At 37.4% G+C, this 24,751-nt stretch overlaps 2 protein-coding genes across 2 annotated transcripts; one reads left to right on the top strand and one right to left on the bottom strand.

Annotated features, from left to right (window-relative positions):
• Positions 1-16,099: 16,099 nt before the first annotated feature.
• Positions 16,100-20,190, top strand: LOC113356715 (growth-regulating factor 1-like). The gene is made up of 4 exons (XM_026599926.1): positions 16,100-16,847; positions 17,374-17,583; positions 17,909-18,263; positions 19,089-20,190. The coding sequence occupies exons 1-4, from the start codon at positions 16,412-16,414 to the stop codon at positions 19,918-19,920; spliced, it is 1,833 nt and encodes a 610-aa protein (XP_026455711.1). The 5' UTR covers positions 16,100-16,411; the 3' UTR covers positions 19,921-20,190.
• A 1,748-nt stretch (positions 20,191-21,938) lies between these two features.
• On the bottom strand, positions 21,939-22,484 carry LOC113361428 (peptidyl-prolyl cis-trans isomerase-like). The gene has a single exon (XM_026604679.1). It carries the CDS (start codon positions 22,482-22,484, stop codon positions 21,939-21,941), a length of 546 nt encoding a protein of 181 aa, XP_026460464.1.
• Positions 22,485-24,751: the final 2,267 nt, after the last annotated feature.

Here is a 24,751-nt window from a genome sequence, read left to right as displayed (position 1 = left end):
TCAAAGCTAAGATCCGGTTCAGGTATTAGAGTCTGTAAAAACTCAACTAAGAACTTAGAATCACATAACAACAACCTGAATAATTGGGGATCCTCTAAGTTAATTAGATTTGACTCACAAAGTTGACCATAATAATGATCATTCTTAAGAAAATGTGTCGACCCTAATATCCTAAAGTAATTAGGTTTAGTCTCAAAACTTAATAACCAACACATCTGAAAATGATATGTTCCCACAATTGGTTGAAAAGTTTTTGGTGGGAAAACAAAGTCAATCTTGGTATCATATCCTGGGTTAACCACATCAACCAGAGGATGGGTTTCTAACAACTGAGCTTCTCTATGGGCATCATTAGGTTCGGTAAAATGTGTATGAAGATAATCTTGTAAGATGGTTGAGGCACAATTGTCAAGTCCTACACGAGGGAACTTTCTAATAGTTAAAGCATACGGAGAATGATAATTACTCCCAAACTTAAAGTTTTCTGTGTCTCTAAAAATCCTAGTCACAACTTCCCTAATTTCTAGGTCATCAGATTCCTGAAAATGGTCAATTGATTCTTCTAAGTCTGGCTCATCCTCACTCATCTCTACGAGTTTATGGTCTTCTAAGATTAGTGTTTCTAAATCGCTAGACTCTAAAACATTATTCTCAGGGTAAACTCTTTCCTCCAAACCATCATCACAATCATATAAAGGATTACCAGCGAAAGTTTCTAGTAAAGGCTCATTAACTAAGGTGTTAATCATAGTTACTTCCTCCGATTCACTGATAGGCACATCAAATAATGGATTATCCAACATACTGCAGGCTAAAGGATCATGAACTACATCGTCTAAAACGGTGGTATCTCTAGTCAAATCCTCATCCTTTTGAATAGGTGAATAATTTTTAAAATTATTTGTATTTGTATTAGAAACAACACTATCATTATAAATCTCAATCGGAGTAACAAATTCCTGATCACTATGCCTACATATTTCATGTTCTTCATCAATATTGTACTCATCATAATCATCTTTATAATAACATGAAAAAGATCGAACCTCATCAAAACAAGTAGTGTTACCAATTCTAACCCCGTCATCTTGATTATGTGAATAAAAACTATCCTTATTTTCAACGGTGGTATTGGGAACACTATACTGGAAATTAAGACTATCCTGAGCAAGTTTTTCCACAATCCTATTTGTACTCTCAATAAATTGCTTGAGGGACTCTTCTAGAGAGATCTTAGTTAACCGCTCTACGAACTCTTCTCGGAGAAGAATATTATAAGTCTCTTTCATAAATAACTTCCGTGTTGACTCATTGAAACTCTTGAGAGACTCTTCTAGAGAAATAGAAGGATTGTTTTGCTCGTATGACCTGTGGGTATGTGCATAGTAATTGGGCTCACAATGGTATGGACCATAACCTTCAAAAGTCTCTCGTTCCCAATCACTATTCACACTATGGTCATAAAAAGGATAATGTCCAAGATGCTCAGTCGGATACTCATTGTATTGGCTATTATAATACCAGTTCAACATCCTAACTGCAAGGGAATCCTAAACAAACACAAAGAAGGCTTACTCAACCACAACAAGCCTATTTTATCTAGCAAACAAAAAGCATGATGGCTCCACTTAGATTTTTTCTATACCAGCTTCTAATCCTTCGAAAGGGAATTCGTTACAATTTAAACAAACCCCTCTGGAATCAATCCGAGTCAAAGTAAGTTGAATAGAGGCGAGGGAAGCTCGGTGGAGCTTTGATACCCAAGGCCTCACCGGTATTACAAGGCGGCGCAGTCACGCATTCAACTCACAGAAACCATCATGAACTTCGAAGTATGCTTAAAAGAGTAACCAGTATTTTTCGAATGATTTTCCTATTAAGCTCGTTACCCTATCGGTTTCGTTCTAGTCAGTATTTTAAGCTTAGGTTCGCGTAGGTTACGTGTTCCTAAGGCGGGCAAGAAGGAAACGGTGATGAAATCCGAGTCCTTATCTTGATTTGTCCAGGCCTTGCCCTTTACTAGAAATCATCCAGTAAACCCGCTGACAAGGGATTCGCGGGTGTTTAGAATTCTTACCTCCCGTTCCAGACGGGGGATGAACCGTTGAAGTCGACTCGGGCCACTACTCCTATGTCATGTACGAACCCGAGGGGCCGAGGCGATATCGTAATCGCCGTCCTTCTCTGCACACAGTTTATATTTAAAACTACTCTTCCATAGGGTTTCAAAAAAAATAAAGTCCCAAAGTTCAATGTCCGAAAGAAAAGAAAAAATAAATGTCCAAAAATAAAATATTACAAAAAAAAAACTTAATTACAGTTTCTAAAAAAATAAAATAAAATAATATACAAAATCTTATTCTTCGCTTCTTTTGGATTCCTCTTTTCTTTCCTTCTTTGGCTCCGCTTTTGTTTTCAGCACTTTCTCCCTTTTTCTTTAGCTCAGCTCCAAATCTGAAAACAAATAAGAAATACCAAAAGGCGTAAAGAAGAACAAAAATAATAAAAATAAAAATAAAACCTAAAAACAAATCCGCGTCGGCGGCGCCAAAAATTGATCGAATTTTAATAGTGGTAAGAAAGGTTGTCGTTCACTCGGATTTTGTTGGAATTGATTCTAGGCTTAAATATAAAAAATACTAAAAATAATAAAATATATACAAAATATGTCACAGGATGAAGAATTTACTGGGAATCGGGATATCACGGTTTTTCATGCGGTTCAACTATTAACTCCGGACAATTAAAGCTCAAAACAAAAGAAATCAACTCTATTCTTTGCCAAAAAAGATTTCGTAAAACATCAATTGTAAATTACAAGCATAGTGTATCTAAAACACCTAAGACTAAGCATACACTATCTAACAAGATAACAACTGATTAATAGAAATCATAAATCATTTAAAATCAGTGCAAAAAGTAAATAAGGAATTAATTAAATTACCCCAAGGATGAAATACAGCTTCCTCCGTCGTCCCAGTGTTGGGGTCTAGCTCCACATGGTGAAAACACACTCAAAGTTCATTTTTATTGCTCAAATGGTGTTTACAAAGAAGAGAAAAAGAGAAAAACAAATTAAACCGGGATAACGCTTATAATCGTTGTAAACTCACTGTTACAAAGAACAACTATAACTGTCGCAGTGTGACAGTCTTATCTCTGAAGCATAAACGACAGTATTTTACGACTGTCTCTGTGAGTCTGTTCTTCGTGTTCTTCACTATATTTCTGCTGCTGTTGCAGATTTCTCTGCAGCAATTTTCTCCACTCTGTAGCCTCCCCAATCCCTCGACCTCCTCTCTATGAATACCCAGCACCCTATATATACCCAACAGGTGAAGAAAATCCTCCGTAATAACTCACAGTGATCTCCAAATATTCGGAAGTGAAAATAATATTTTCTGGAATATTTTCTTCCCTGAATTAACTCTTCACGCAGCTGAATTGTGTGTACACACTCCAAACACGTTATTACACGCCTCAGATGAAGTAAAATACTCTCAAGCCACACTCTAACCTTCCAAAGATAGTGAAATCTCGAGAATATCTCTCGGAATATATACACGTCCCTATTTGACTTCAAATTCATGTTGCGGCTCAGTTCACTCGATTCTGATGGACTTACCTTTCCTGTTTAGCTGCAACAGGCCCAATCCAACAGACAGTAGCTCTTGAATCTTCGTACAAATCCTCCAAATCCAAAACAGGGATAATCGGGTTTTCAAAAGAAAAACACGCCCTGACTTCTTCAATTTAAATCTCCAGCCAATTGTGACTCAAAGCAGCGATCATACCATGCCTGTTAAGCTTAAATAGGCCTTCCCATGTAATTTCAGCGATTGAGTCTCCTTGAATCTTCGCCAAAACCGAACCCTAATTTCTGTTGAAGAAGAACCAGATTTCCCGCCAAAACTGGAATTTGAAATGTTGGAGATGACCCCCCCCCCCCTAACCAAACCGCGGGTGCGAATAGCAGGTGACCAACTGAGGTGCCCCTTATCCAAAGTGAGTGTGCCTTTAGTATTTTTTTCTCCGGTTGTCCGAAAAGCACTTTTCGAGCAACTTTTTCCACATAAGTGTACTTCTCCAAAACACCTAAACAAACATAAAAACACCATAATAAGTACGAAATGGAGTACTAACAATACGAAACATTGAGGACAAATTAGACACATAAATGCGTCTATCAACCACGGTTGATGGATTATTGCCTATCATCGATAAGATGAACAAGAAGAACTTGCGTGATGTTAAGAACAGAGAGCTTCATAGACGGAATGACATGATCTCGAATTGTGAGCTTCTGAAACTCAATGTGAGCTGGCTTTGTCGTCGTCTTGAAATTATCAAGATTGATAGGGTCGCCATTGTCGCCAATATGATCTCTTCTTCAACTGCAATCATGGCTTGAGAGAGAGCATTAGCTCTAGATTCAATAAAGGTCGACAAGGAGATTGAGGATCTGAGGGTGAGAATCGAAAACTTTCAGTCGAAGTTGAAAATGAGAATTAGATGTTATTAGATGGTGTGCTCTAGATGAGCGTTTATGATTGTTGTTTCGAGTGGGCTTAAGATTTTTCTTTAGTAAGGTATAATAATTGATCATGAAGGAATTTTGTTCAATTGATGAAATGTTTAATGAACAAATGAAAATTTTGTACGCTCTTTGGAGGAACATAAATTACATTTTTGAAATATGCTTGGATGATGAAAAAGTAATTGTTTTCTGTTGATCAGGCGTAATATGCTTTGAACCATTTACCGTTAATTATATTTCCTTTCAATCCTCCATTAGCGGCTAAGATCTTGTAATATCCACTGGATACTGCCTTGATGACTACATACGGCGCTTCCCATTTGGGAGAGAACTTGGGAGCATACATGTCTTGTTGAACGTGTTTTGCTGTTTTTAATACCAAATCTCCTACTTGGAATGTTCGAGGTCTTACCATTTTGTTGTAGGCTCTGGAGATCCTCTGTTTGTAAGCTTCCACATATTTTTCTACCTTGTCCCTCCTTGACTCGAGCATATCCAATTCAGCAATTCTTGAATTAGACACTTCAGCTTCATCCCATTGCAATCCACTGGTTGTTGCAATCCTTGCAGAATGAATTTTGATCTCTGCTGGGAGTATAACATTGACTCCATACAGAGGGAGTATGGTGAAGCTCCGATCGAGCTTCTTGGTGCGGTTCGATAGGCCCATAAAGCCATAGGAAATTGTTCATGCCATGTTAGAGGATTATCATGAACTGTTCGATTGAGAATCCATATCAAAGTTTTATTGGTACTCTCCGCTTGTCCGTTTCCTTGGGGATAGTACGGTATCGAGAAAATCTGTTTGATACCATATTCTTCAAGCAACTCTCTCACATGTTTGTTAGCAAAAGGAGTTCCGTTATCTGTGATGAGATGTTTCGGAGCACCAAATCTGCATATGATGTATTCTTGATGAAGGCTGCAATAGTGACTCCAGTAGTGCTTCGAAGGGGAATAACTTCAACCCATTTGGTGAAATACTCAGTCGATGTGATGATATATTCGTGTTGTTTCGAAGATGCTTGATTGATTTTTCCAATGATGTTAAGTCCCCAGCTGTAGAAAGGCCATGTACTGCTCACAGAATGTAATGGGAGACAAGGAGTGTGAATGAGGTTACCATGGACTTGGCATTGATGACATTTCTGAACATAGGCTGCTACATCGTCTTCCATGGTCGGCCAATAATATTTCTCATGGATTTGGAGAAATAATTTCCTTTTTCCCTGGTGTTCTCCTTCGTGCATTTCTCTCAAAATTGTTGGGATTTCATGCTCGGCCAAGCATCTCAGTAGGTTCCCACCAAATCTTTTGCGATACAAAATCCCTACCAGATAGACAAACTGCTTAGTCCTCTGGGTGAGTTTGATTACTTCTTTCTTCTCTGATGGTAAATCATTGTCACGCAGGTACTTGATGTAATGTTATCTCCAGTCCCCAGTATGATGGACCGTTAGAGCTTCCAGATGATGAGGCGGTGTTTGGCAATTGGGACAAGACCCTTGCAACATTATCGACTGAGCTTCCATGGAGGTCTAACAGTACCCGATCCTTTGGAGCCTCTTGTAAAGTCTAATCACCAACGTTTGTCCGTATATTTCCTCGTGTATGCTTTTGATGCTCGCTTGCTTCTTCATCTCCGAGACACCGTGACAAAGATCCATCAGTATTACGATAATATAATGCTCCATGTAGCAGAAAAAAGTTCTTCAATTCCTTGAGGCTAATTTTCCCTTCTGTAAGAGAACTGCTCAATTCATACATGATAGGTTCTCTTCAGTCGCTCGTTTGGCATCTTCAACTTGAGTGAGCCAGGTTGATGGCACAGAACGCCTTTGTACAGTGATGGACTTCTCTGACCCTTCAAATTGCAGTTTGGATGCAAGAGTTGCTAAACAGTCAACATATGGCTGTTGTTGGTACGACCCGTATGGACGATCGTTGCGTCAGAGAAATGAGCTAATAGACGTTGTGCTTCGGCTCTGAATGGAGCAAGTGTTACTTCTTTGAGAGAGTATACACTATTCATCTGATTGACTAACAACTTTGAGTCTCCTCTTATTTCCAGGTGCATCTTTCCTGCTTGCTTGGCCAAGGATAATCTCAGCAAGAAGGCTTCATATTCTGGTGAATTGTTAGTGCAGTGGAAATCTAACTTGAATGAATGAGAAAAGACTTCACCGGAAGGGGATACTAGCACGACGCCCGTTCCACCAGTATCATTGCTAGGAGTGTCTGATCCATCAAATTATAACAACCACGTTTCCTCTTTAATGACTAAGATTTCTGGAAATTTTCCCGGCACATCTTCGTGTAGTAACGTGATATCTTCCCCTGAAACGGCAGCGAGTAAGTCTGCAACTGCTTGTACCTTAATTGCTTTGGGTGAGACGCACACTATATCAAACTCTAACATCTTTAGTAACCATTTTGCAGGTCTTCCTATCAAAGCTGGTTTTGACAGTAAGAATTTCACAGGATCAGCTTTAGCAACAAATACGACTGTGTTTGACAACAAATAATGTATGAATTTTTGAATCACATGAACCAATGCTAAGCATGCTCATTCGACTTTAGGGTACCGGATTTCAGCATCTCTTATTGTACGGCTATAGTAATAGATCAGACGCTCGACACCTTCTTCGTCTTCTTGAGCGAGAAGAGCACCAATAACAACATCACTAGAGTCCGTATAGAGTATCAATGGCCATCCTTGCACCGGGGATTTCATGACAGTGGGTGATAATAATATCTGCTGGATCTTTTGAAATGCATCTTGTTGGATAGTCTTCCATGCAAAATTTGCTCCCTTCTTTAGTAGAGGAGTGAATGAAGCGATAAGTTGTGCTAATAGCTTTGGTCTTGTCTGGGTCGACTTTGATTCCTTCTACTGTGACCTGGAACCCTAGAAACTTCCCATAAGAAACGCCAAATGCACACATTTTATGGGATTCATCTTCAACTTGTATTCTCTGCATCTTTCGAAGACTTGTCTCAAAACATCTAGATGGGATGATCGAGTTTTTGATTTGACTATCACATCATCAACATAGTCTTCTAGTTGTTTATGCATCATATCGTGAAAGATAGAGGTCATTGCTCGTTGATAGGTTGCACCTGCATTCTTCAATCCAAAAGGCATCACAATGTAATGAAAGTTCCCGATGGGAGTTCGGAAAACAGTCTTATTGGCGTCATGCTCATACATCTTGATCTGGTTGTAACCGCTGTAACCATCCATAAATGAGAACATCCATGGATACTGGTTGCATCAACGAGCATGTCGATATTGGGCAAAGGAAAGTCGTCCTTTGGGCAACATTTGTTCAAGTTCCTGAAATCTACACAATATCGTATCTAACCATTTTTCTTCTTGACCGGTACAACGTTTGCTAGCCAGGTCGGATGTTGAATGGGTTTGATGAATCCTGCTGCTAGTAACTTCTGAACTTCAACTTTAATTTGTTCCTCAACTTCATGTCTGAATTGCCTGGGCGGTTGCTTGACAGGCTTGGAGCCATGAGTTATGTGCAATTGATGTGTGACCAACTTGTCGTCAAGACCGAGCATTTCCTCGTACGTCCAAGCAAAAATATCTTGATACTCCTTCAACAGGATTATTAATCTTGTTCGTTCTCCCGGTAACAGTGCATAACTGATCAAGATTGGTCTTGGATTTTCCTCTGTTCCGATGTTGATTGTCTCAAGGTCATTAATAGTGGAATTTGTGTCATCCTGTAACCATCGTGGGGCATCTTGAATTTCTTCATCAGACGATTGCTTGCTCTGACATAATTCTTCAGGGCGGGGAGATTTTTCATCGACCTCCCCTGTTAATTGCTAATATTTGCGTCGGAGATAAGTGACTCTTCCTTCCGCATCATAGCTGGTTATAAAGTTGGATTTCTTACGAGTTTTAGTTTGATCCTGGTGACGCTTGAGTGGTGTGGCAGATAGCTTGATCGGTTTAGCACCCGAAGATGATGGCTGGTCAGCAGCTTTCTCAATAGACTTCAAACCTGGGAGTGGAATACTGTAGATATTGCTTGGAGGTTCGGGGATGCTTTTTGGTGGTTCTAGGAACTCAACATCATAAATCGTAGCATAATGAGAAGCTGAGGCTGCAATGCAGACGATCTTGTTGTTGAGCAAAGCCTTCATACATTGATGGTATGCCGAAGGAACAACCTTGTTATCATGAAGCCACGGTCGCCCGAGTATCATGTGATAATCAGGATCTTTCTTAATCACGTGAAATTTGACCATTGACTGAATAGGTCCTACTTTCAGATCCACATAGGCGTATCCGTATGTGCGGCTCTGGCTTCCTTCAAAAACCGTCATTAATATGGGATGATGAACGATTTTGCTTCGTGGAACTTTGGCTGCCTTGAGAGTCTTCATAGTGATGAGATTTGTAGAAGCACCTGTATCAATAAGAGTTCTCTTGAATTCAGAATCTTTGATAAAAGCAGTTACGTACAGGGCCCGGTTATGTCCTTCTTATTCCATTCGGTCTTCATCAGTGAAGGTGATGTTATTGATCGAATGTTCAGATGCTATGGACACTTCCTCAACTACTAGAGATGATGGAACTATTCGCACATCAGATGATATTTGGTTGAGTGCAGCAAACATGTTCGTACGTTGATCTCTGGAGAAGTACAGGAGTTCACATTGATTCCTGATCCACCGACTTTTCATAAGTAGTGAAACTGTTGGCTTGGGGATGATCATCAGTTGAGGGGTTAGCCATTAGTGTCGGAATTTCTTGAGCAGAGGCGCAGCTCAAATCTGATGTCAACCTGACGAGGAAATTAAGTATGTTGTTTATCATTTCTTTCATCAGGTCCATGTTCCTTGTGTGGATCTCCTGTACCCGTGCCAACTCGATCAAGGTCAGGATTTCTCCATCGACCGTGCCATCAGATAGAGTGTTGGAAGGAGGAACATTACTATTCGAAATATTATGACTGGAATTTGGAGTAGTTGAGTTACACATAAGACCAACCATCTTTGTGAAAATTTGAGATTGCAAACGAGAGATTAATCTCCACTGTGGTCGCCAATCTGTTGATGGGGAAAAACGATTTGCTGAGTTTGTAAGGAATGAAGAGACGACCATGCGAACGGAGGATCCTCAACCGAGCAAACTGCCTAACCTCAAACAGATGCACTGCACGTGAGTGCTTTGAGTTCGAGAGATCAATCTGTAGAACTCCGGCCTAAACCAAGAAATGGTCGTTCTAGAGTCAATTTGACCATAAAGAGGGAATATGATTGATCTGTGGGGGGGAATCTGAGAAGTGTGTGAGATCAATGATGATCAAGGATTGTGAATGTGTTGTGGGTTTATGCAATGATGAATAAGTTCGCCCAACTGAGAGAGTGTTGCTCACATGATGATTTTTGGTTAGACGATGGAATGTTGTTTGTTCAACCCCTTCTCAATCGTGGATTCAGAAACTTATTTATATTGCTAGAATGTAGACACATTGATCTCCAGTAAGTGTGACGGTTGCTCGAGTGAAAGAGTGGGAAAGTGTGAAATCGTGGTTAAACCAGTTCCAGGTCGTGCGGAGACTTGGTTGATTGTCCACCCACTACTTTGCTAACTCCCTCAACTGCATGCACGACTTACTCACATTTCTCATCGTGGATGAACACACGTGTCGTAGGCCGCCAGACCAAAACCCTAATTAATATCCCCCATGTGACGTGATTGATGTCTCACGAACGTGGAGTCTGCAAGGCAGACATGTATTTTATTAGTCAGTCGTTGACTTGATTAGACAATGAGTCTAAGTATTGTTCAGTCAAGCATGATTGTCAAATGCTCTATGATTCATGGATCGAACATGTCTGCTGGGACGTATAGTTCTCGAATAAATTATGTTGATAATTGAATCAACATAATGAATATTGCTCGTATGATGAATTGTTGAATATTGATAGTTGAATCAATATTCGAGCATCTGATCAAATATTGCTCATTTGATGAATTACTGAATATTGATAGTTGAATCAATATTCGATCATCTGAGCAAATATTGTTCATTCTATGAATTACTGAATATTGATAGTTGAATCAATATTCGAGCATCTGAGCAAATATTTCTCATTCGATGAATTACTGAATATTGATAGTTGAATCAATATTCGATCATCTGAGCAAATATTGCTCATTTGAATTATTGGTAGCGTGGCCAAATAAAATATTAATTAAAATATTGGTTGCGGGACCGAATATTATATAATTAATCCAGATGTTGATTGCTGGATCAACATAAAATTATTTGTGTTTGAACTTACTCAGAATTATGATTTGCAGAGCATTCGTTCCAAACCCTAATTTTTTGATCAATTGCTGATCAATTGATGATTTACTGAAAATAAGTCACTGAGTGAAGGAGGGACCGGCTACATGGGATGATGGACGACCATGTAGCACCCAGGTGCTCGAGTGAGCATGCGCCAAAGTCTTTTGTTGACCAGTTGGTGAAACGATGATCAATTGTTGGTTTAATCATTTATTAAAATAATGATCGTCTGAGCGTTAGGTAATGAAACCTAGTTATAGAGAGATGACGGACCGACCAAGGGGTCATGTGACCGGCCCTTGGTGTTCGTGGGACCAGGTGATGGTCGATTGAGCAAATCCTAAGTTGGTTGGAGAGAGTTTGGACCCAATATGAACTGTTGAGAGATAATTATGTCAAAATTGTGAAAGAGTGTGAGACCGGCTCCTTACAAGCCTAAGGTCCGACCTTGGTCGTTCAAGGTGGCATGCCCGTGTCACCATACTGACCGTGTCTCAGTCCTGATAGTTTTGGTATTTTCTGGTGCGCATTTGAGCAATATTTTGGATTTTCAGAAGAGTTTGATCTTGACCGAAACTCTCGATTTTGCTCGAATGAGCAAGTAGAACTTTGCTCATGCGACCAATATTTTGAGAATATTAAAATAATAATATTTTAATTTTTGACGTGGGAAGCCTAGTTGGTCATGTGACCATTTGACCTTTTCATGGTTTGAGCAATATTTGAGAAAATATTGAAAAACTAGGGTTTTCGCTCAAACGATGGAGTTTCATGAGATGAAGGAAATAATAATATGAGAAAATAAGGGATTGCAAGGTGTGGGACCGGACACATCTAGGGCATGGTCGGCCGGCTAGGTGGCCAGGTCCCTGACACCTTTCCCTATTGTTTTTACTATTTTGTCATCGTTTAATGGAAAGTATGGAGAAACTAAGAGTTTTGCTCAAACGAGGGACTTTGCTCAAATGAAGGAGTCTTCATGAGAAGAGGAAAAAATAAAAAAATAAAATAAAATAATTTAAAGAGGTGGGGGACCGTCCACGGCGGCATGACCGATCGTCCGGTGGGTACGGTCCCCTTAGGCGCATCTTTATTATTTTATTGATATTATTTTCCTCCCATTTTGCACAAGTTTCCTCGTTTGTCCATATTTTCGAATGCTCGATCGTGCATCCGGGTGCTCGTTTGTGCATTATTTGTTAAGTACACTCGCATTATTTTCTCAGGGCTTACATCGGTGATGGCCCAGATGCCCGATTGTTGAATATTTATTACTAATCCATGAAATTCAACTGAGAATCAGTCATCAAACAAAGCAATAAAATTAATTGAGTATCTATTACTAATCCATAGAATTCAGCTGAGAATTCAGGGAACAGAGTAATGAGATAAAATGGTTATCTATTACTGATCCATGGAATCCAGTTGAGGATCAACCATGGAATGAAGTAATGAGATAGAATAGAGTATTTTCTAAGAATTCAGTTGATGAATGCCACACTAGAATTAATCTATTTGCAGAATCGAGATATGAGATAATTGAAGCATCATATTCGTTCTGAGGGGTGTATAGTCAGGGAACAACGAGCAGCGTGACGTCCTGAAGGCGTTAAGCTCTCTAACAAACATTATGTCTAGGAGCCGCCCAATCATTAAGAGATTCTATACACGGTTTCTCTACGTAGTCAGGGAACAACGAGCAGCGTGACGTCCTGAAGGCGTTAGGCTCTATACTAGCATGCAATATGTCTAGGAGCCGCCCACTCATTTTGATTCTATGTACATGTGATGATGAAATATGTGAAGCATCGAACGCTCAGCTGAGAAGCCTTTCGAGAAACATATTCATCATAGATGTGAGAGGAATGTTCGCTCAGTCATAGATCATGAAATGGTTCATGGATCATAAAATATGAATCGTCACATACATTCTTGAAGTTGGGTCAGAAACATGCACTATCATGATTTTACGATTTTGTCCTTTGTCGAAAATCCACCATCAACAATAGGGAATTGAAAATGGTCTTTTGCAACTCTTAATGTGGTCAGATTCTATGGATGTTATCAAAGTATTCAATTAAGGATCTTTGTCTTGGTTTGTACTGGCCAGATAGAATTACATTCAGAGTTCATATCTTGCCATTTAAGTATGTTGTTAGAGAAATCTATTTTTCTGTTATGGCAGTTTAAAAAATAAAACAATGAACTGAAAAAGCTTAATCAACATCGATCCAAAAAATAAACAATTTAAACAATAAAAACTGTTATACGCCTGATTTACTTGTGACTTAAAATAACAAACATGAAAATCTTGATTTTATTTCCCAATATGCTCCCGTTTGAAATATACAAGATGAAATTACCCCCTTTTTTTAAACTTTTTAAAAGTACCCTCATAGTTAAGTATTACATCCAAGTTAGCCAACATTAGTTTACTTTTCTAAATTTTACCTATTTACCCTCTAATTGTTGCCATGTTTACCTTCTTCGTCATTTTTCAGGTTCGTCAGGTTCGGTTGAGGATCATTTCACCGTTTTCAGGTTCGTTACATCATTACTCAACAAGGGTTAATCATTTCCATGTATTTTCAACTTTCTATAACACTTTTCAGGTTCATCGAGCCTGGTTCAGGATCGTTACACCACATCCAGGTTCGTCGAGTCCGGTTAAGGATCGTTACATCGCTTTCAGGATCGTCAGATGTTGTTAAGGGGTAAGTAAGACTTTTACTAGATAATATAACTGCCACCTGATACTTAACTGGATGGAAACCGTTAATTGAAAAAAAACGATCAAAAAAAAATTACTTTTGACAAGTTTTCAAAAATGGGGTACCTTCATCTACTATATTTCAAAATAAGGATACTTTATTAAAATCTCCAAACAAAAACAATTATAAGGGCCACATATTATATCTTTAACCGGGCCACTTTATCATTTTTAGGACCGGGCCTATACATTTTCGTAGGTTCCCCCTACGATGTCTGATGTCCGAGTTCTGGTGGTAGCCAAACTTGTGCTTCATTATGAATAAAATTTGGCTGACTTGATAGTACGTTGGTGAGGAGGCATGACTTTGATCTGTAGGTCCACCCAAAGAGTGGGCCGAAATCATTATTTACTTTTCCCAAATGATAAAAGTATTAAATGCCTTCAAAATAAATAAATAAATTGTTCAGTTTTTTAGAACAAGAAAGAGCAAAAATTAGAATGTCTCTTTCAATCCTCACCCTCAATTCTTAATATTTCTTTTAAAGGTTTGTTGTTAGTCCTTGGAGAGACAAATTATGTCTCTATAAATAATTTAAAAAATGTACTATTGCAATTCAAGTTCTTTTTCTTTTTATTTAGAGAACCAGATAATGTTAGGCAAAAAAATTAAATTAAGTTTTGTACATACATGCATATATATATATATATGAACATTTTTGCTTCCCAATTTCATTTCATTTTAATTTTTAAGTGAAAATACAAACAAAATTTAAGGCTTCATGGAGACGTTGGCTGGAGGTGGGTAGGTCGGTCTGCGCCTAGATTTTGTATGGCGTCACGTGGCGATACATCTTTGTTTCATGCAACACACCACTCGTTCATTTCCTTCAGTAAATGTAAAGATGAAAGAGAATATTGAAACCGCCAGCGGAGTAAGCAAGAAAAAAGCTTTAACCAAGAGCTCCCAAGTGAGGACAAAAGAGCAAAATAACTGAAAAGACATTTTTACCCATATTAATATTATCCATAGTGAATTTGTTTTATTTGTATTTATAATTTTTTTATTTGTGGGAATATAATTAATTATGTTAAATCACATTAAATTTACTAGATTTTCTAAATAAATATGTCAGAGAGAGTGATCTTGGAATAAATTTAATAATTTTTGATTGAGAGATGAGTATTAATAAATTCTGTAAATAATGGCGTTCCCGTGGTTATTACAGTCTAGAGATTTGAATGTCATAATGGTATATTGCTGAAACATCAGTTTTAGTGGTTTCGATACAATCGACTGTATTTTCTTGTCAGAAATATCATAAAATATGAAAATCAAATCTTGCAAAATTTGCAGATTAGTAATTTGTTGCCGCGTTGTTATGGGTATGTTTTTGTCAGGTAAGTCAAATATAAAATACTTAGATATTTATTTTATATGATTTTACATCCTAAACCAATCTATCTATTTCATCTATTTGTAAACGAAAATTTTATCAATACAACTTAGGTTGTCATTCTAATTTGAGTATTTTTTAACATACTAATTGAAATATGAAGGATGATATATAATAAAAACAAACAAATAGAACTATAATAATTATATTTGGAACTCAATAGAAACCAGTATTTTCTGTTGTGTTATCTTATCTCTTTAAAAGGTGGTCACAGTCATTTTTCAGAGTTTAAGCTTCATTCGAATACAAATAATTACATAATTAAAAGTGAATTATATATTGACTCAATTATTAGCAGTTTCATAATACTTTCAGTTATGCAGATTTTATAATTAATTCCGCATCAAAATTTTCCAAACGTAATTAAAAATAATCCCTTCCTACGAGTTTATCCTTATCACTAATCTTGATATATAAAAATTATTTTCCATTGCGTCCAATTTTATTTTCATATAAAAAACTTAAGATTTTCATCTCTTGGTTGTTGGCCGATTTTTTTTTTTCCTTTTTTTTGTTGGCCTAAGCCAAACAGACTAACTACTAACTCTCACCAATCTACGGTGAGCTCTTCCAGTACAACCCTCATACAGCAACTTGGAAACTTTCCTTGGCGGTTGCAACATCCATACACCTTCCATTTCCTTCGTAGCACTCGTCTTTGCCAGATAATCAGCCATAGAATTCGCTTCTCTATATCTATGCTTGAACACAATATCTTCAAAGTTATCTTTCATAGTACGAATATCTTCGCTCCTCTATATCTCAGCTTGACTTTTTTTTCTTAAAAGAGGTATGTAAAGAAAAAAAAAATGAGAGTAATTCAAGTCATAATTAAGTTCATGTCTAGTTTAGGAAATTCAGATTTTTATTTTCAAACTTAATATAATTATTAAAAAACTAAATTCTAAATATAATCATTAAAAAATTAAATTTAGGATATTTATTATTATAAATTGTGAGAGATAAATTGAAGAAGGAAAAGAAAAACAGATTTTTTGGTAGTATACTTGAGGCGTAGAGTATTTAGTACCAACTTTTATCTCAATACACAAACACACTTCTCTCTCTCCCTCCATCTCTTGTCTCTACTCTACTACTAGTACTACTCACTCCTCTCTACTCTTTTTTTCTCTCAATTATTTTTTCTTGCTCAAATCAATATCTCCTCACCCCCTACAAGCAAAAAGAAAAATAAGAAAACCATTCTGGTTTTTCATACTGAAGCTTAACAACACTGAGCGTAATCATTCTAACAGACTTTTTCATACTGACATTAAAATGTTCACTCCAACTTCTCTTCTGAATCATGAATCTTCATCTGATAAACCCATGATTCAATCTTTAGTTTTTTGGTAGGTCGGTCGGTTGGTTGGTTTTTACAGGAATGGATTTTGGGGTTGTGGGTTTTGATGGAATGATGGGTAGTTCTGAAATAAATGGGTTTCCTTCTCTGGGTTCATCAGATGCTGATCAAACTAGACAGAAAGGATATGGATCTGGTTTTAATAAGCAAGAAAGATCTGGGTCAGCTGAAGATAATTGGAGAAGCTTGAAAATGTCAAGAGCTGATGATTTCTGTAATACTGGTTCAAAGACAATGCTGTTTCAACAGAGGAATAATAGTTCATCACTAAGATCTAATTCATTATTCTCTGATAATGGTCAGGCACAAACACAGATGTTGAGCTTTGCTTCTCCTAAATCTGATCCCTTTTTACTTAATAATAATAATGATGGTGGTTTAATGGAGAGAAGTTTGCAAAACTCAACATTGCCTTACTCTTATCATCACACTTCATCTACTATCCCTAGAACTACAGGTATTAACTGCAGTAAGATAGTACTCTATTACTTTTTTCATTAAAGAGATTTCAAGATAATTGAAGAAGTAATGGGTTTCTTCTGATCATCTTTTATGTTTTAACAGAGTCTTTCTTATCTTATACTACTATTGTTTCTTGGAACTGTTTGAAGTGTGACAGGTCTTATCAAGAACACCAACTAAAATTAAAAAAACAAAAAAAAACAATCTTGGTTTTGAGTCTTGTCAAAGAAAAGTTTCTTCTTTTTTGTTTTTGTTTTGGGGAGATGGGATTTTGCAATGAACAGTGGTAAAATGAACTTCAGAACCCAATTCATTTGATTGGTTTAACATCTCTTTTTTTTTTTTTCTTTCTGTTTGTTTGTTTTATTGTTTTCTTCTTCTGTGAAAGGCAAAGCTTTCATGATTTTTGTAGCTTCCTTAAATGTTGCAGACAAAGGTTATAGCTTTTGCTTCATTTGCCAGATACATTCCTTTGTTATTTTCTTGAAATCTCAGCTTTCTTTTTTTTCTGTGGATTTCAGGGAGCTTCAGTTCAGGCATGCATGGAGTTTTAGCTGGAGTTAGGGGACCATTTACTCCAAATCAGTGGATGGAGTTAGAACATCAAGCTCTGATCTATAAGTACATTAATGCAAATGTACCAATACCTTCTAATCTCCTCATTCCTATTAGAAAAGCACAAAATCTAACTGGCTTTCCTGGTTTTGGTGGATCTATAAGACCTAATACTCGTAAGTTTTTTCACATTTATGATGAAAAGGAAAACATTTTTTTGCCTTCTAAGATCTAGATACTCATCTTTCTTATTTCATCTTCAGAAATGTTTGTAATTTTATGAGAAATGAAATAATGCATGTAGCTGAAACTTTGCTTTATACAGTATCCACTGTAATTTCATGGTTTGCAACTGTTAAAAAAGTAATTTCTGTTTTAGTAAAAAGTTTATCCAACTCTAATTTCTTTTTGATGTGCAGAACCTTGTTTCTTTTTCATTAATTTAATTTAAATTTTATTTTTTCCTGTTCTGAAACTTTTATCTTCTTTTCTTTCTTTTAGTGGGATGGGGGTCTTTCCATATGGGTTTCTCTAGCAACACAGATCCTGAACCAGGAAGATGTCGTCGAACCGATGGGAAGAAATGGCGGTGCTCAAGGGACGCTGTTGCCGATCAGAAATACTGCGAGCGGCACATGAACAGAGGCCGCCATCGTTCAAGAAAGCCTGTGGAAGGCCAGATTACTGGCCAAGCCGGCTCGGGGCCCGCTACCGCGAAGGCGATACAGATGGGTTCCTCATCAGCATCGGTTGTCGCCAATAGTGTTGCTTCCAACGGCGTTAGCATAGCACAGTACCCGATCAAAAATTTGCAAGCAAGTGCTCTTGATGCTTCTGTAAACACCCAAATCAATAGGTAAATGTGGTTTTACCTCTTGACATGTTTTCTGTTCACTTCCATCCCATCTTGAATTCTATTACATTAACCTTATGTTTAAAATTGGGCTTAATTTCCTTTTTAGATAGAGTAGACCCACTTTATTTCTTTTTCACTTTGGTGAACGTGACTACTCTTTACATCAAGATTCCCCCTTTTGAGAACATTGAATTGTTTGTTAGATTGTCATTGTTCCCTATTTGTTTCTTTCTCCAATTGTGTAGGATTGATGTAGAGAACCTACTTGGCTAGAGAATATTTTCAAGTTATGGATATAAAGTAGTGACCTACATTAGTTAAACCATCAATCTTACAGCTTCCACGGAACTAGCTTAGAGCATGACCAATGCGGCTGGATAAAAAGTCTAATTTAGCATATTTATACCCTGCAATAGAAACAGGTGTAGTCAATTATGCCAAATATGGTTGGGAGCATTTTAAGGATGCTCCAATAAGAAAAATATTTTTCAATTCAACCCTGCCTGACTATAATGAATTTCATTACCAGTGTGGATTTCCCCAGAAGCCATAGCTGAAGCCAATTTATAGCTTGGCTTTTTTAGACATCCACAATGGTTTGCATAATAAAAACTTTTGTTTCCCTTGAATTCTGCACAAAGCAAAGTAGCACAAATCCGTTGGAGGAAAGTGCAATGCATTTCATCATCTAATGGCCTAATGTATTCCTGATTAACACGGGCAATGTTGTGTGATAAACACTATGGTAACAGGGTTTGCTGCCTATATCATTTTTTTTCTGCTCCTTCCTCTGTCAGTTTTTTAATTTTGTATGGTCTCTTGCAGGAACTTTCTGAACAAAGATATGGGCAGTCGAATGCAAGAGTCACAGGGCCTCTCTATGTTATCACCCACCATGAACATGAGATCCAAAGACTCCTTATTCTCCATCACCAAACAACACAACCCATTCGAGGAATCTTCTCGATCTGAATTTGGCTTTGTTCCTACAGATTCCCTGCTGAATCCTTCGGAGAGAAGCTCCTACTTCGGTTCTTCTGCTGACCTTAATGACCCAGAAACCCAAGACCAGCATCCCCTTCGTCATTTCATGGATGATTGGCCCAAAAATCGGTCAGATCGATCAGCCATGTCCTGGCCTGAAATGGAAGAAATCCAATCAGATCGAACCCAACTCTCAATTTCAATCCCTGTACCTTCTTCAGACTTCTCATCAGCCTCATCTTCACCTACCCATGACAAACTTGCTCTTTCTCCTCTGCGTTTGTCACGTGAGTTTGATCCTACTCAGATGGGATTAGGAGTAGGTACCATCATAAATGAACCAACTCACAGGCAGGCAAGCTGGATACCAATCTCTTGGGAAAATTCCATGGGAGGGCCACTTGGAGAAGTACTAAACAACACAAATAGCAATGCAGGAGATAGTAAAAACACGTCAGGCTTGAATCTAATGACTGTAGGTTGGGATTCCAGCCCTAGGATGGGATCATCTCCAACTGGTGTTCTCCAGAAAACTACATTTGGATCACTATCTAACAGTAGCACAGCAAGTAGTCCAAGAGCTGACACTAACAAGACCCATGACAGAAATAGCTTGTGTGATGATCTCCTTGGTTCGGCGTTTGTAAATTCATCGTCCATCCCTTCCATGTAAGTAAAGTGCGTGAGGAGAAGATAAAGAAACTTCAAGGATGAACCTAGTTGAGGTAATTAGTTGAAAAAACTGAGTTTGATTTTTAGCTTATTAATTTCTGTCTTTTTACTTTCTTTCATCTCATCTGTTGTTGTTGTTGGTTATGGTCCTTGCCAAGCCCGGTTTGTCAAGCCTGATTTTGTAGGACTTGGCATCTGTCATTTGGCACTTAATTAGGGCTATGCAAAAACTATCTCTGTTTCTAGGAAATCAACTTTGTTTTTTCCTTTACTTTTCATGTTTATTTTGTCTTCCATCTTAATGTAACTCAGTAATATCAGTGAATGTTATAGTTTAGAAAATCTTTTTCCATTCAGCAGAGAAAATATAGTTCATCATTTTAACATTAGAACACATAAAGATAGATAAAAAATATAGAGATCCCTAAATAAAACCATCTAATCTTAAACCTTGAAACTAAACCCCCAATTATGAGTAAAATTAAGAATGATTTTTTTAGGGACCATGGTTTTTTTGGGGACCATAGTCTTATTATGCCACCTTCCCTATAGTTATAAGGGGTGTCCTAAAACATTGAAATGACTAACCTACCTTTAACCTAATTTAATTTAAAATCAACACAATAACCACCTCTCTCTCTATATATATATAACCACCACCTCCCACCACCACCACCGATTACCACCACCACCACCCACCACCGCCGATTACCACCACCACCAACAACCACCGATTACCACCACCGCACACCATCGCCGATTATCACCACCACCACCTCCAATTATCACCACCAAAAACCACCGATTACCACCACCACCTCCGATTACCACCACCACTATATATATAGCTTAATTTAAAACATTAACAAAGATATTCTCACGAACCCATTACTTGTCATTCGTTTTTGGTTGAATAAATGAGAACTAATCATCAAAATGAGTTGAAAATGGAAGTTGCAGAGAGGTTTAATGGAGTTTTTTTCAGTAAAAAGTTCGGTTATCACAAATTATTTTTTTCTTAACCGAATTCAAAGTTCGGTTGATTCGCAAAAAAAATACTTTTAACCGAACTCCTTGTATTAGAACAATACAAATCCATAAGATCGGTTTGTTCGCAAAATTATTAAGTTTTCTTTGTAACCGAACTCTACCTATAAGCCAAGTTCTGTTGATTCGTAAAATTATTAAGTTTTCTTTGTAACCGAACTCTACCTATAAGCCCAGTTCTGTTGATTCGCAAAATATGTTGAAGTTTGCGAACCGACCGAACTTCTAACACTAGGTTACTTTTAACCTGAAGTTCGGTTAGGAACTTGGTAGCGTTGAAGTTTGCGAACTAACTGAACACACAAGATGTACTCAAATAAATTGTCAAGTTCAAAGTTCGGTTACCTACCATTTTATCCTAGGTAACCGAACATTGCACTGTACGACCAAAACTTCCATTAACGAGCGAGTTCGGTAACTTGCGTGTTTGGAAAACGTAACCGAACTACACTTTCAGGTGTGTTCGGTTACATGTTCTTGACATATGGTAACCGAACTACACTTTCAGATGTGTTTGGTTACATGTTGTTGACATATGGTTAACCGAACTGGCCCAAATTTACATAAAAAATTTCATTTTTTTGAATGTTTGGAGCAATTCAACCAACATTATCTAAGTTTGAAGCCTACCTGGGTACCCAAATACCCTTCCTCCGGTTGTGGTTGGTAAAATCCATCGTTTTTCATGTTTTCCTTCTTCATCTTCTCTAACTTTACTCTCTCAATAATCCTACTTCTTTAAAAAAAAAACATCTGATTTTTTAATCTCACTAATTATCTTTAACTTAATCATCTCACTAATCATTACACTAACTATTATTAACACTAACTAATCATCACCCAAAATTATTCAGGAGAGTAATTTAGGTATTAATATAAATATCTATATAAGGGATGATCTAGATTTACTTCTAATGTCTTTACCCAAAATAAAATCATGGTCCCAAAAAAAATCATGGTCCCAAAAAAAATTTAAAGCTGACCACAATCGACAATAAGGATTTGTTTAGAGAAATATCCAAGCGCACTTCCAACTTTCTCAATAGCTTTAAGAACATTCATACCTTGAACAACTTGTCCAAAAACAACATGTTTCCCATCTAAAAAGAAATGCCTGCCGAAAGGGTTATACGGAGAAGGACGACTTTCGAAAGAGATCATAAACTGAGATTCATTAGTATCAGGACCAAGGTTAGCCATGGATAAAATTCCAGGCCCAGTAAGCTTCTTCACGAAGTTCTCATCAGGAAACTTAGCACCATAGATTGATTCACCACCAGAACCATTCCCAGCAGTGAAATCACCTCCTTGACAGATGAATCCAGGCATCACTCTGTGAATAATAGACCCCTTGTAGTGTAATGGCTTTCCACACCGACCAACTCCTTTCTCTCCGGTACAAAGTGCTCTGAAGTTCTCAGCAGTACGAGGTACACAATCGGCAAACAGTTCCATCACGATACGGCCGGCAGGTTTCCCACCGATGGTCATGTCAAAGAAAACTACTGGGTTTGCCATTGGTTTTTTTCGTCTTTGAAGACTATTGGTTTTGCCATTGATTTCTCTTCCTTCGTCAGTATTGGGTTTGCCATTGGTTTTTCTTCGTCGTCTTCGACAACTATTGAGTTTGGCATTGGTTTCTCTTCGTCTTCAACAACTATTCGGTTTGCCATTGGTTTTTCTTCGTCTTCGACAACTATTGGGTTTGCCATCGAGTTTCCTAACTTTTTCACTCTTGGTTTTGCCATTGATTTTTTCTTCGTTTCTGTTAAAAGTTCCTCCGTTCGTCTTGCTATTTATTCCTTTCTTATTAGGGGTCTTATTCCTTTCTTATTAGGGCTCTTATTAGGGTCGTCGGAGTTTCTTTGCACGACATCAGTCTAGGCGCTGCCTGGTATTCGCATTGATCCCCGTAGTTGCTCTGTACAGTTTGATCTGTTTTTTGGTTATTTACTGACCAGAAGCGCATCTTAGTTTCAGCGGTCAGGTCTCACCAGTGGTACTCAGATGAGAGAATATTTTGGTTCGAATACGTACAGAGAGGATTAGAACGTAGTATATATTCAACAACGAAAACAGAGAAACTCTTTGGAACAAATATTGGCGAAATCGCAATTCTCATTAATCTCACAAGACACGGTTTCTTTTATATACTACTAGTAAAGCCAGTTTGAATTGGATTCTTTTAACAACACCAAATTTGATAATAATGAAAAAAAAATCCTTAAAATAAAAATTTAATATCCTTGTTTGTACTCATTACGTAGATAATTTAAAGAGCTTTCCAAATATATTAATTTTGCAAAAATCCGATGTGTATTTTTAAAGATATCTAGGTTTTAATTTTTTTGATCTATTTTTAAAACAATGACATTCCTGTAAATATACAAATATTAACTAAAAGCTTAATTAATAGGGATATTATTGTCATGTGAAAAAGCTTCACCAAAAAGGAAGGCTTCACCAAAAATACCTCTTTTCTTTATATTAGTAAGATAATTCACATTTACAATAAATTAAGAATCTCAAGAAGAACAGAGTTTAGCTTTTGGTTTATGCATCATCATTCTTCTTAAATCTTAAGGTTCGTGATGATGCTTTGGAAACCAAATAGCCAACACCCCAAATTCGAACATCAACTGCCCAAGTTCCTGCATCATCACTATCATATTTCTCTGAACGATATCCATCATCAGAATCACTTCCAACCACCACCACCACAACAAGAGCCATCAGATTCATTCTCCTCCTCCTTCTCTATCTTCTCTTAATTTTCAACAAGAACAATGATTTCATTAACTTGGATTGATATAGAAAACATGTACCAATGACAACTTAAATGTGAAGTTGTCCTTGTGTTCCGTGAGTGGATCTGTTATCGTTGTTTGTTGAAACTTGAAACTAGGATTTCATGTATGTAAGTTTTGTTGGCTAACACCATGTTTGTTGCATCTGACTCGTAATTTGGATATGAATCAATCCCTGACTCGTCACGAGTCAGGTGTCAGACCGTTTGTTTTCAATTTTGAGTCAGATCTAACTCGATCTCTGATTCAGACCTAACCTCTGACTCGGACCCGTTTGAGTCAGGTAACAAAATACTCCTGACTCATGGAATCAAACCACTGACTCACATTTTTTTGAGTCAGTTGAGTCAGATCTAACTCAAAACAAACATATCGAGTCAGATCTGACTCAAGTCAAATGATTTCGGTAAACGAACAAGGTGTAACTCTAAAACTTTGTCATGCACTTGCTCTAATAGCCGATGTACTCGAGAGTGCTGAAAGCAGTCGTGTCTTACTGCCACCCAAAAGAAATTGCATTAAGGTTATTTAAATCATCATGTATAGTTTTTCATAGCTCTTGTATCCTATGTAATTCAGTTTTCTTTCTAGTTTGGAGTTTAAATGTTTTAATTTTATGATTTTTTTAATTAGAAAACAGAGAGAGTGTGCAACAAGAGCAACTAACTCTAAGGTACAAAAAGGTGTTCAGATAGGCTAAGTCTAGCACCATTCTGAACATCCACAGTCGAATGAGAGTCATAACTAGGAGTCTGAGCAGTCGAAACATGAACTGGTACTGGAGAGTATCAAAAAACTATTTTCCAATTTAAGTTATGTCATAAGTTTGACTGAATGTAAATTTTTGCTAATCTAATCGCCGAGAGGTTCTAATGAGGAGTTACTTTAATGAAGTTGCTTAGGACAAAATTAATAGCTTCAAAATTGCCTCCATGAGTCTGGTTGAATCCTACTTGAAATCTTTCTTGAACTTCCATC

This window comes from Papaver somniferum, chromosome 3, assembly GCF_003573695.1.
Source record: "Papaver somniferum cultivar HN1 chromosome 3, ASM357369v1, whole genome shotgun sequence".
NCBI lineage: Eukaryota > Viridiplantae > Streptophyta > Magnoliopsida > Ranunculales > Papaveraceae > Papaver > Papaver somniferum.
This window is presented reverse-complemented; position numbering and strand designations above follow the sequence as displayed.

What these genes read in the sequence shown, in the direction of transcription:
- LOC113356715 (XM_026599926.1), top strand. Translation starts at nt 16,412, where the DNA reads ATGGATTTTGGGGTTGTGGGTTTTGATGGAATGATGGGTAGTTCTGAA. An exon ending in TACTATCCCTAGAACTACAG is followed by an intron (nt 16,848 to 17,373) that starts GTATTAACTGCA and finishes TGTGGATTTCAG; the next exon opens with GGAGCTTCAGTTCAGGCATG. An exon ending in ATCTATAAGACCTAATACTC is followed by an intron (nt 17,584 to 17,908) that starts GTAAGTTTTTTC and finishes TCTTTCTTTTAG; the next exon opens with TGGGATGGGGGTCTTTCCAT.
- LOC113361428 (XM_026604679.1), bottom strand. Translation starts at nt 22,484, where the DNA reads ATGGCAAACCCAGTAGTTTTCTTTGACATGACCATCGGTGGGAAACCT.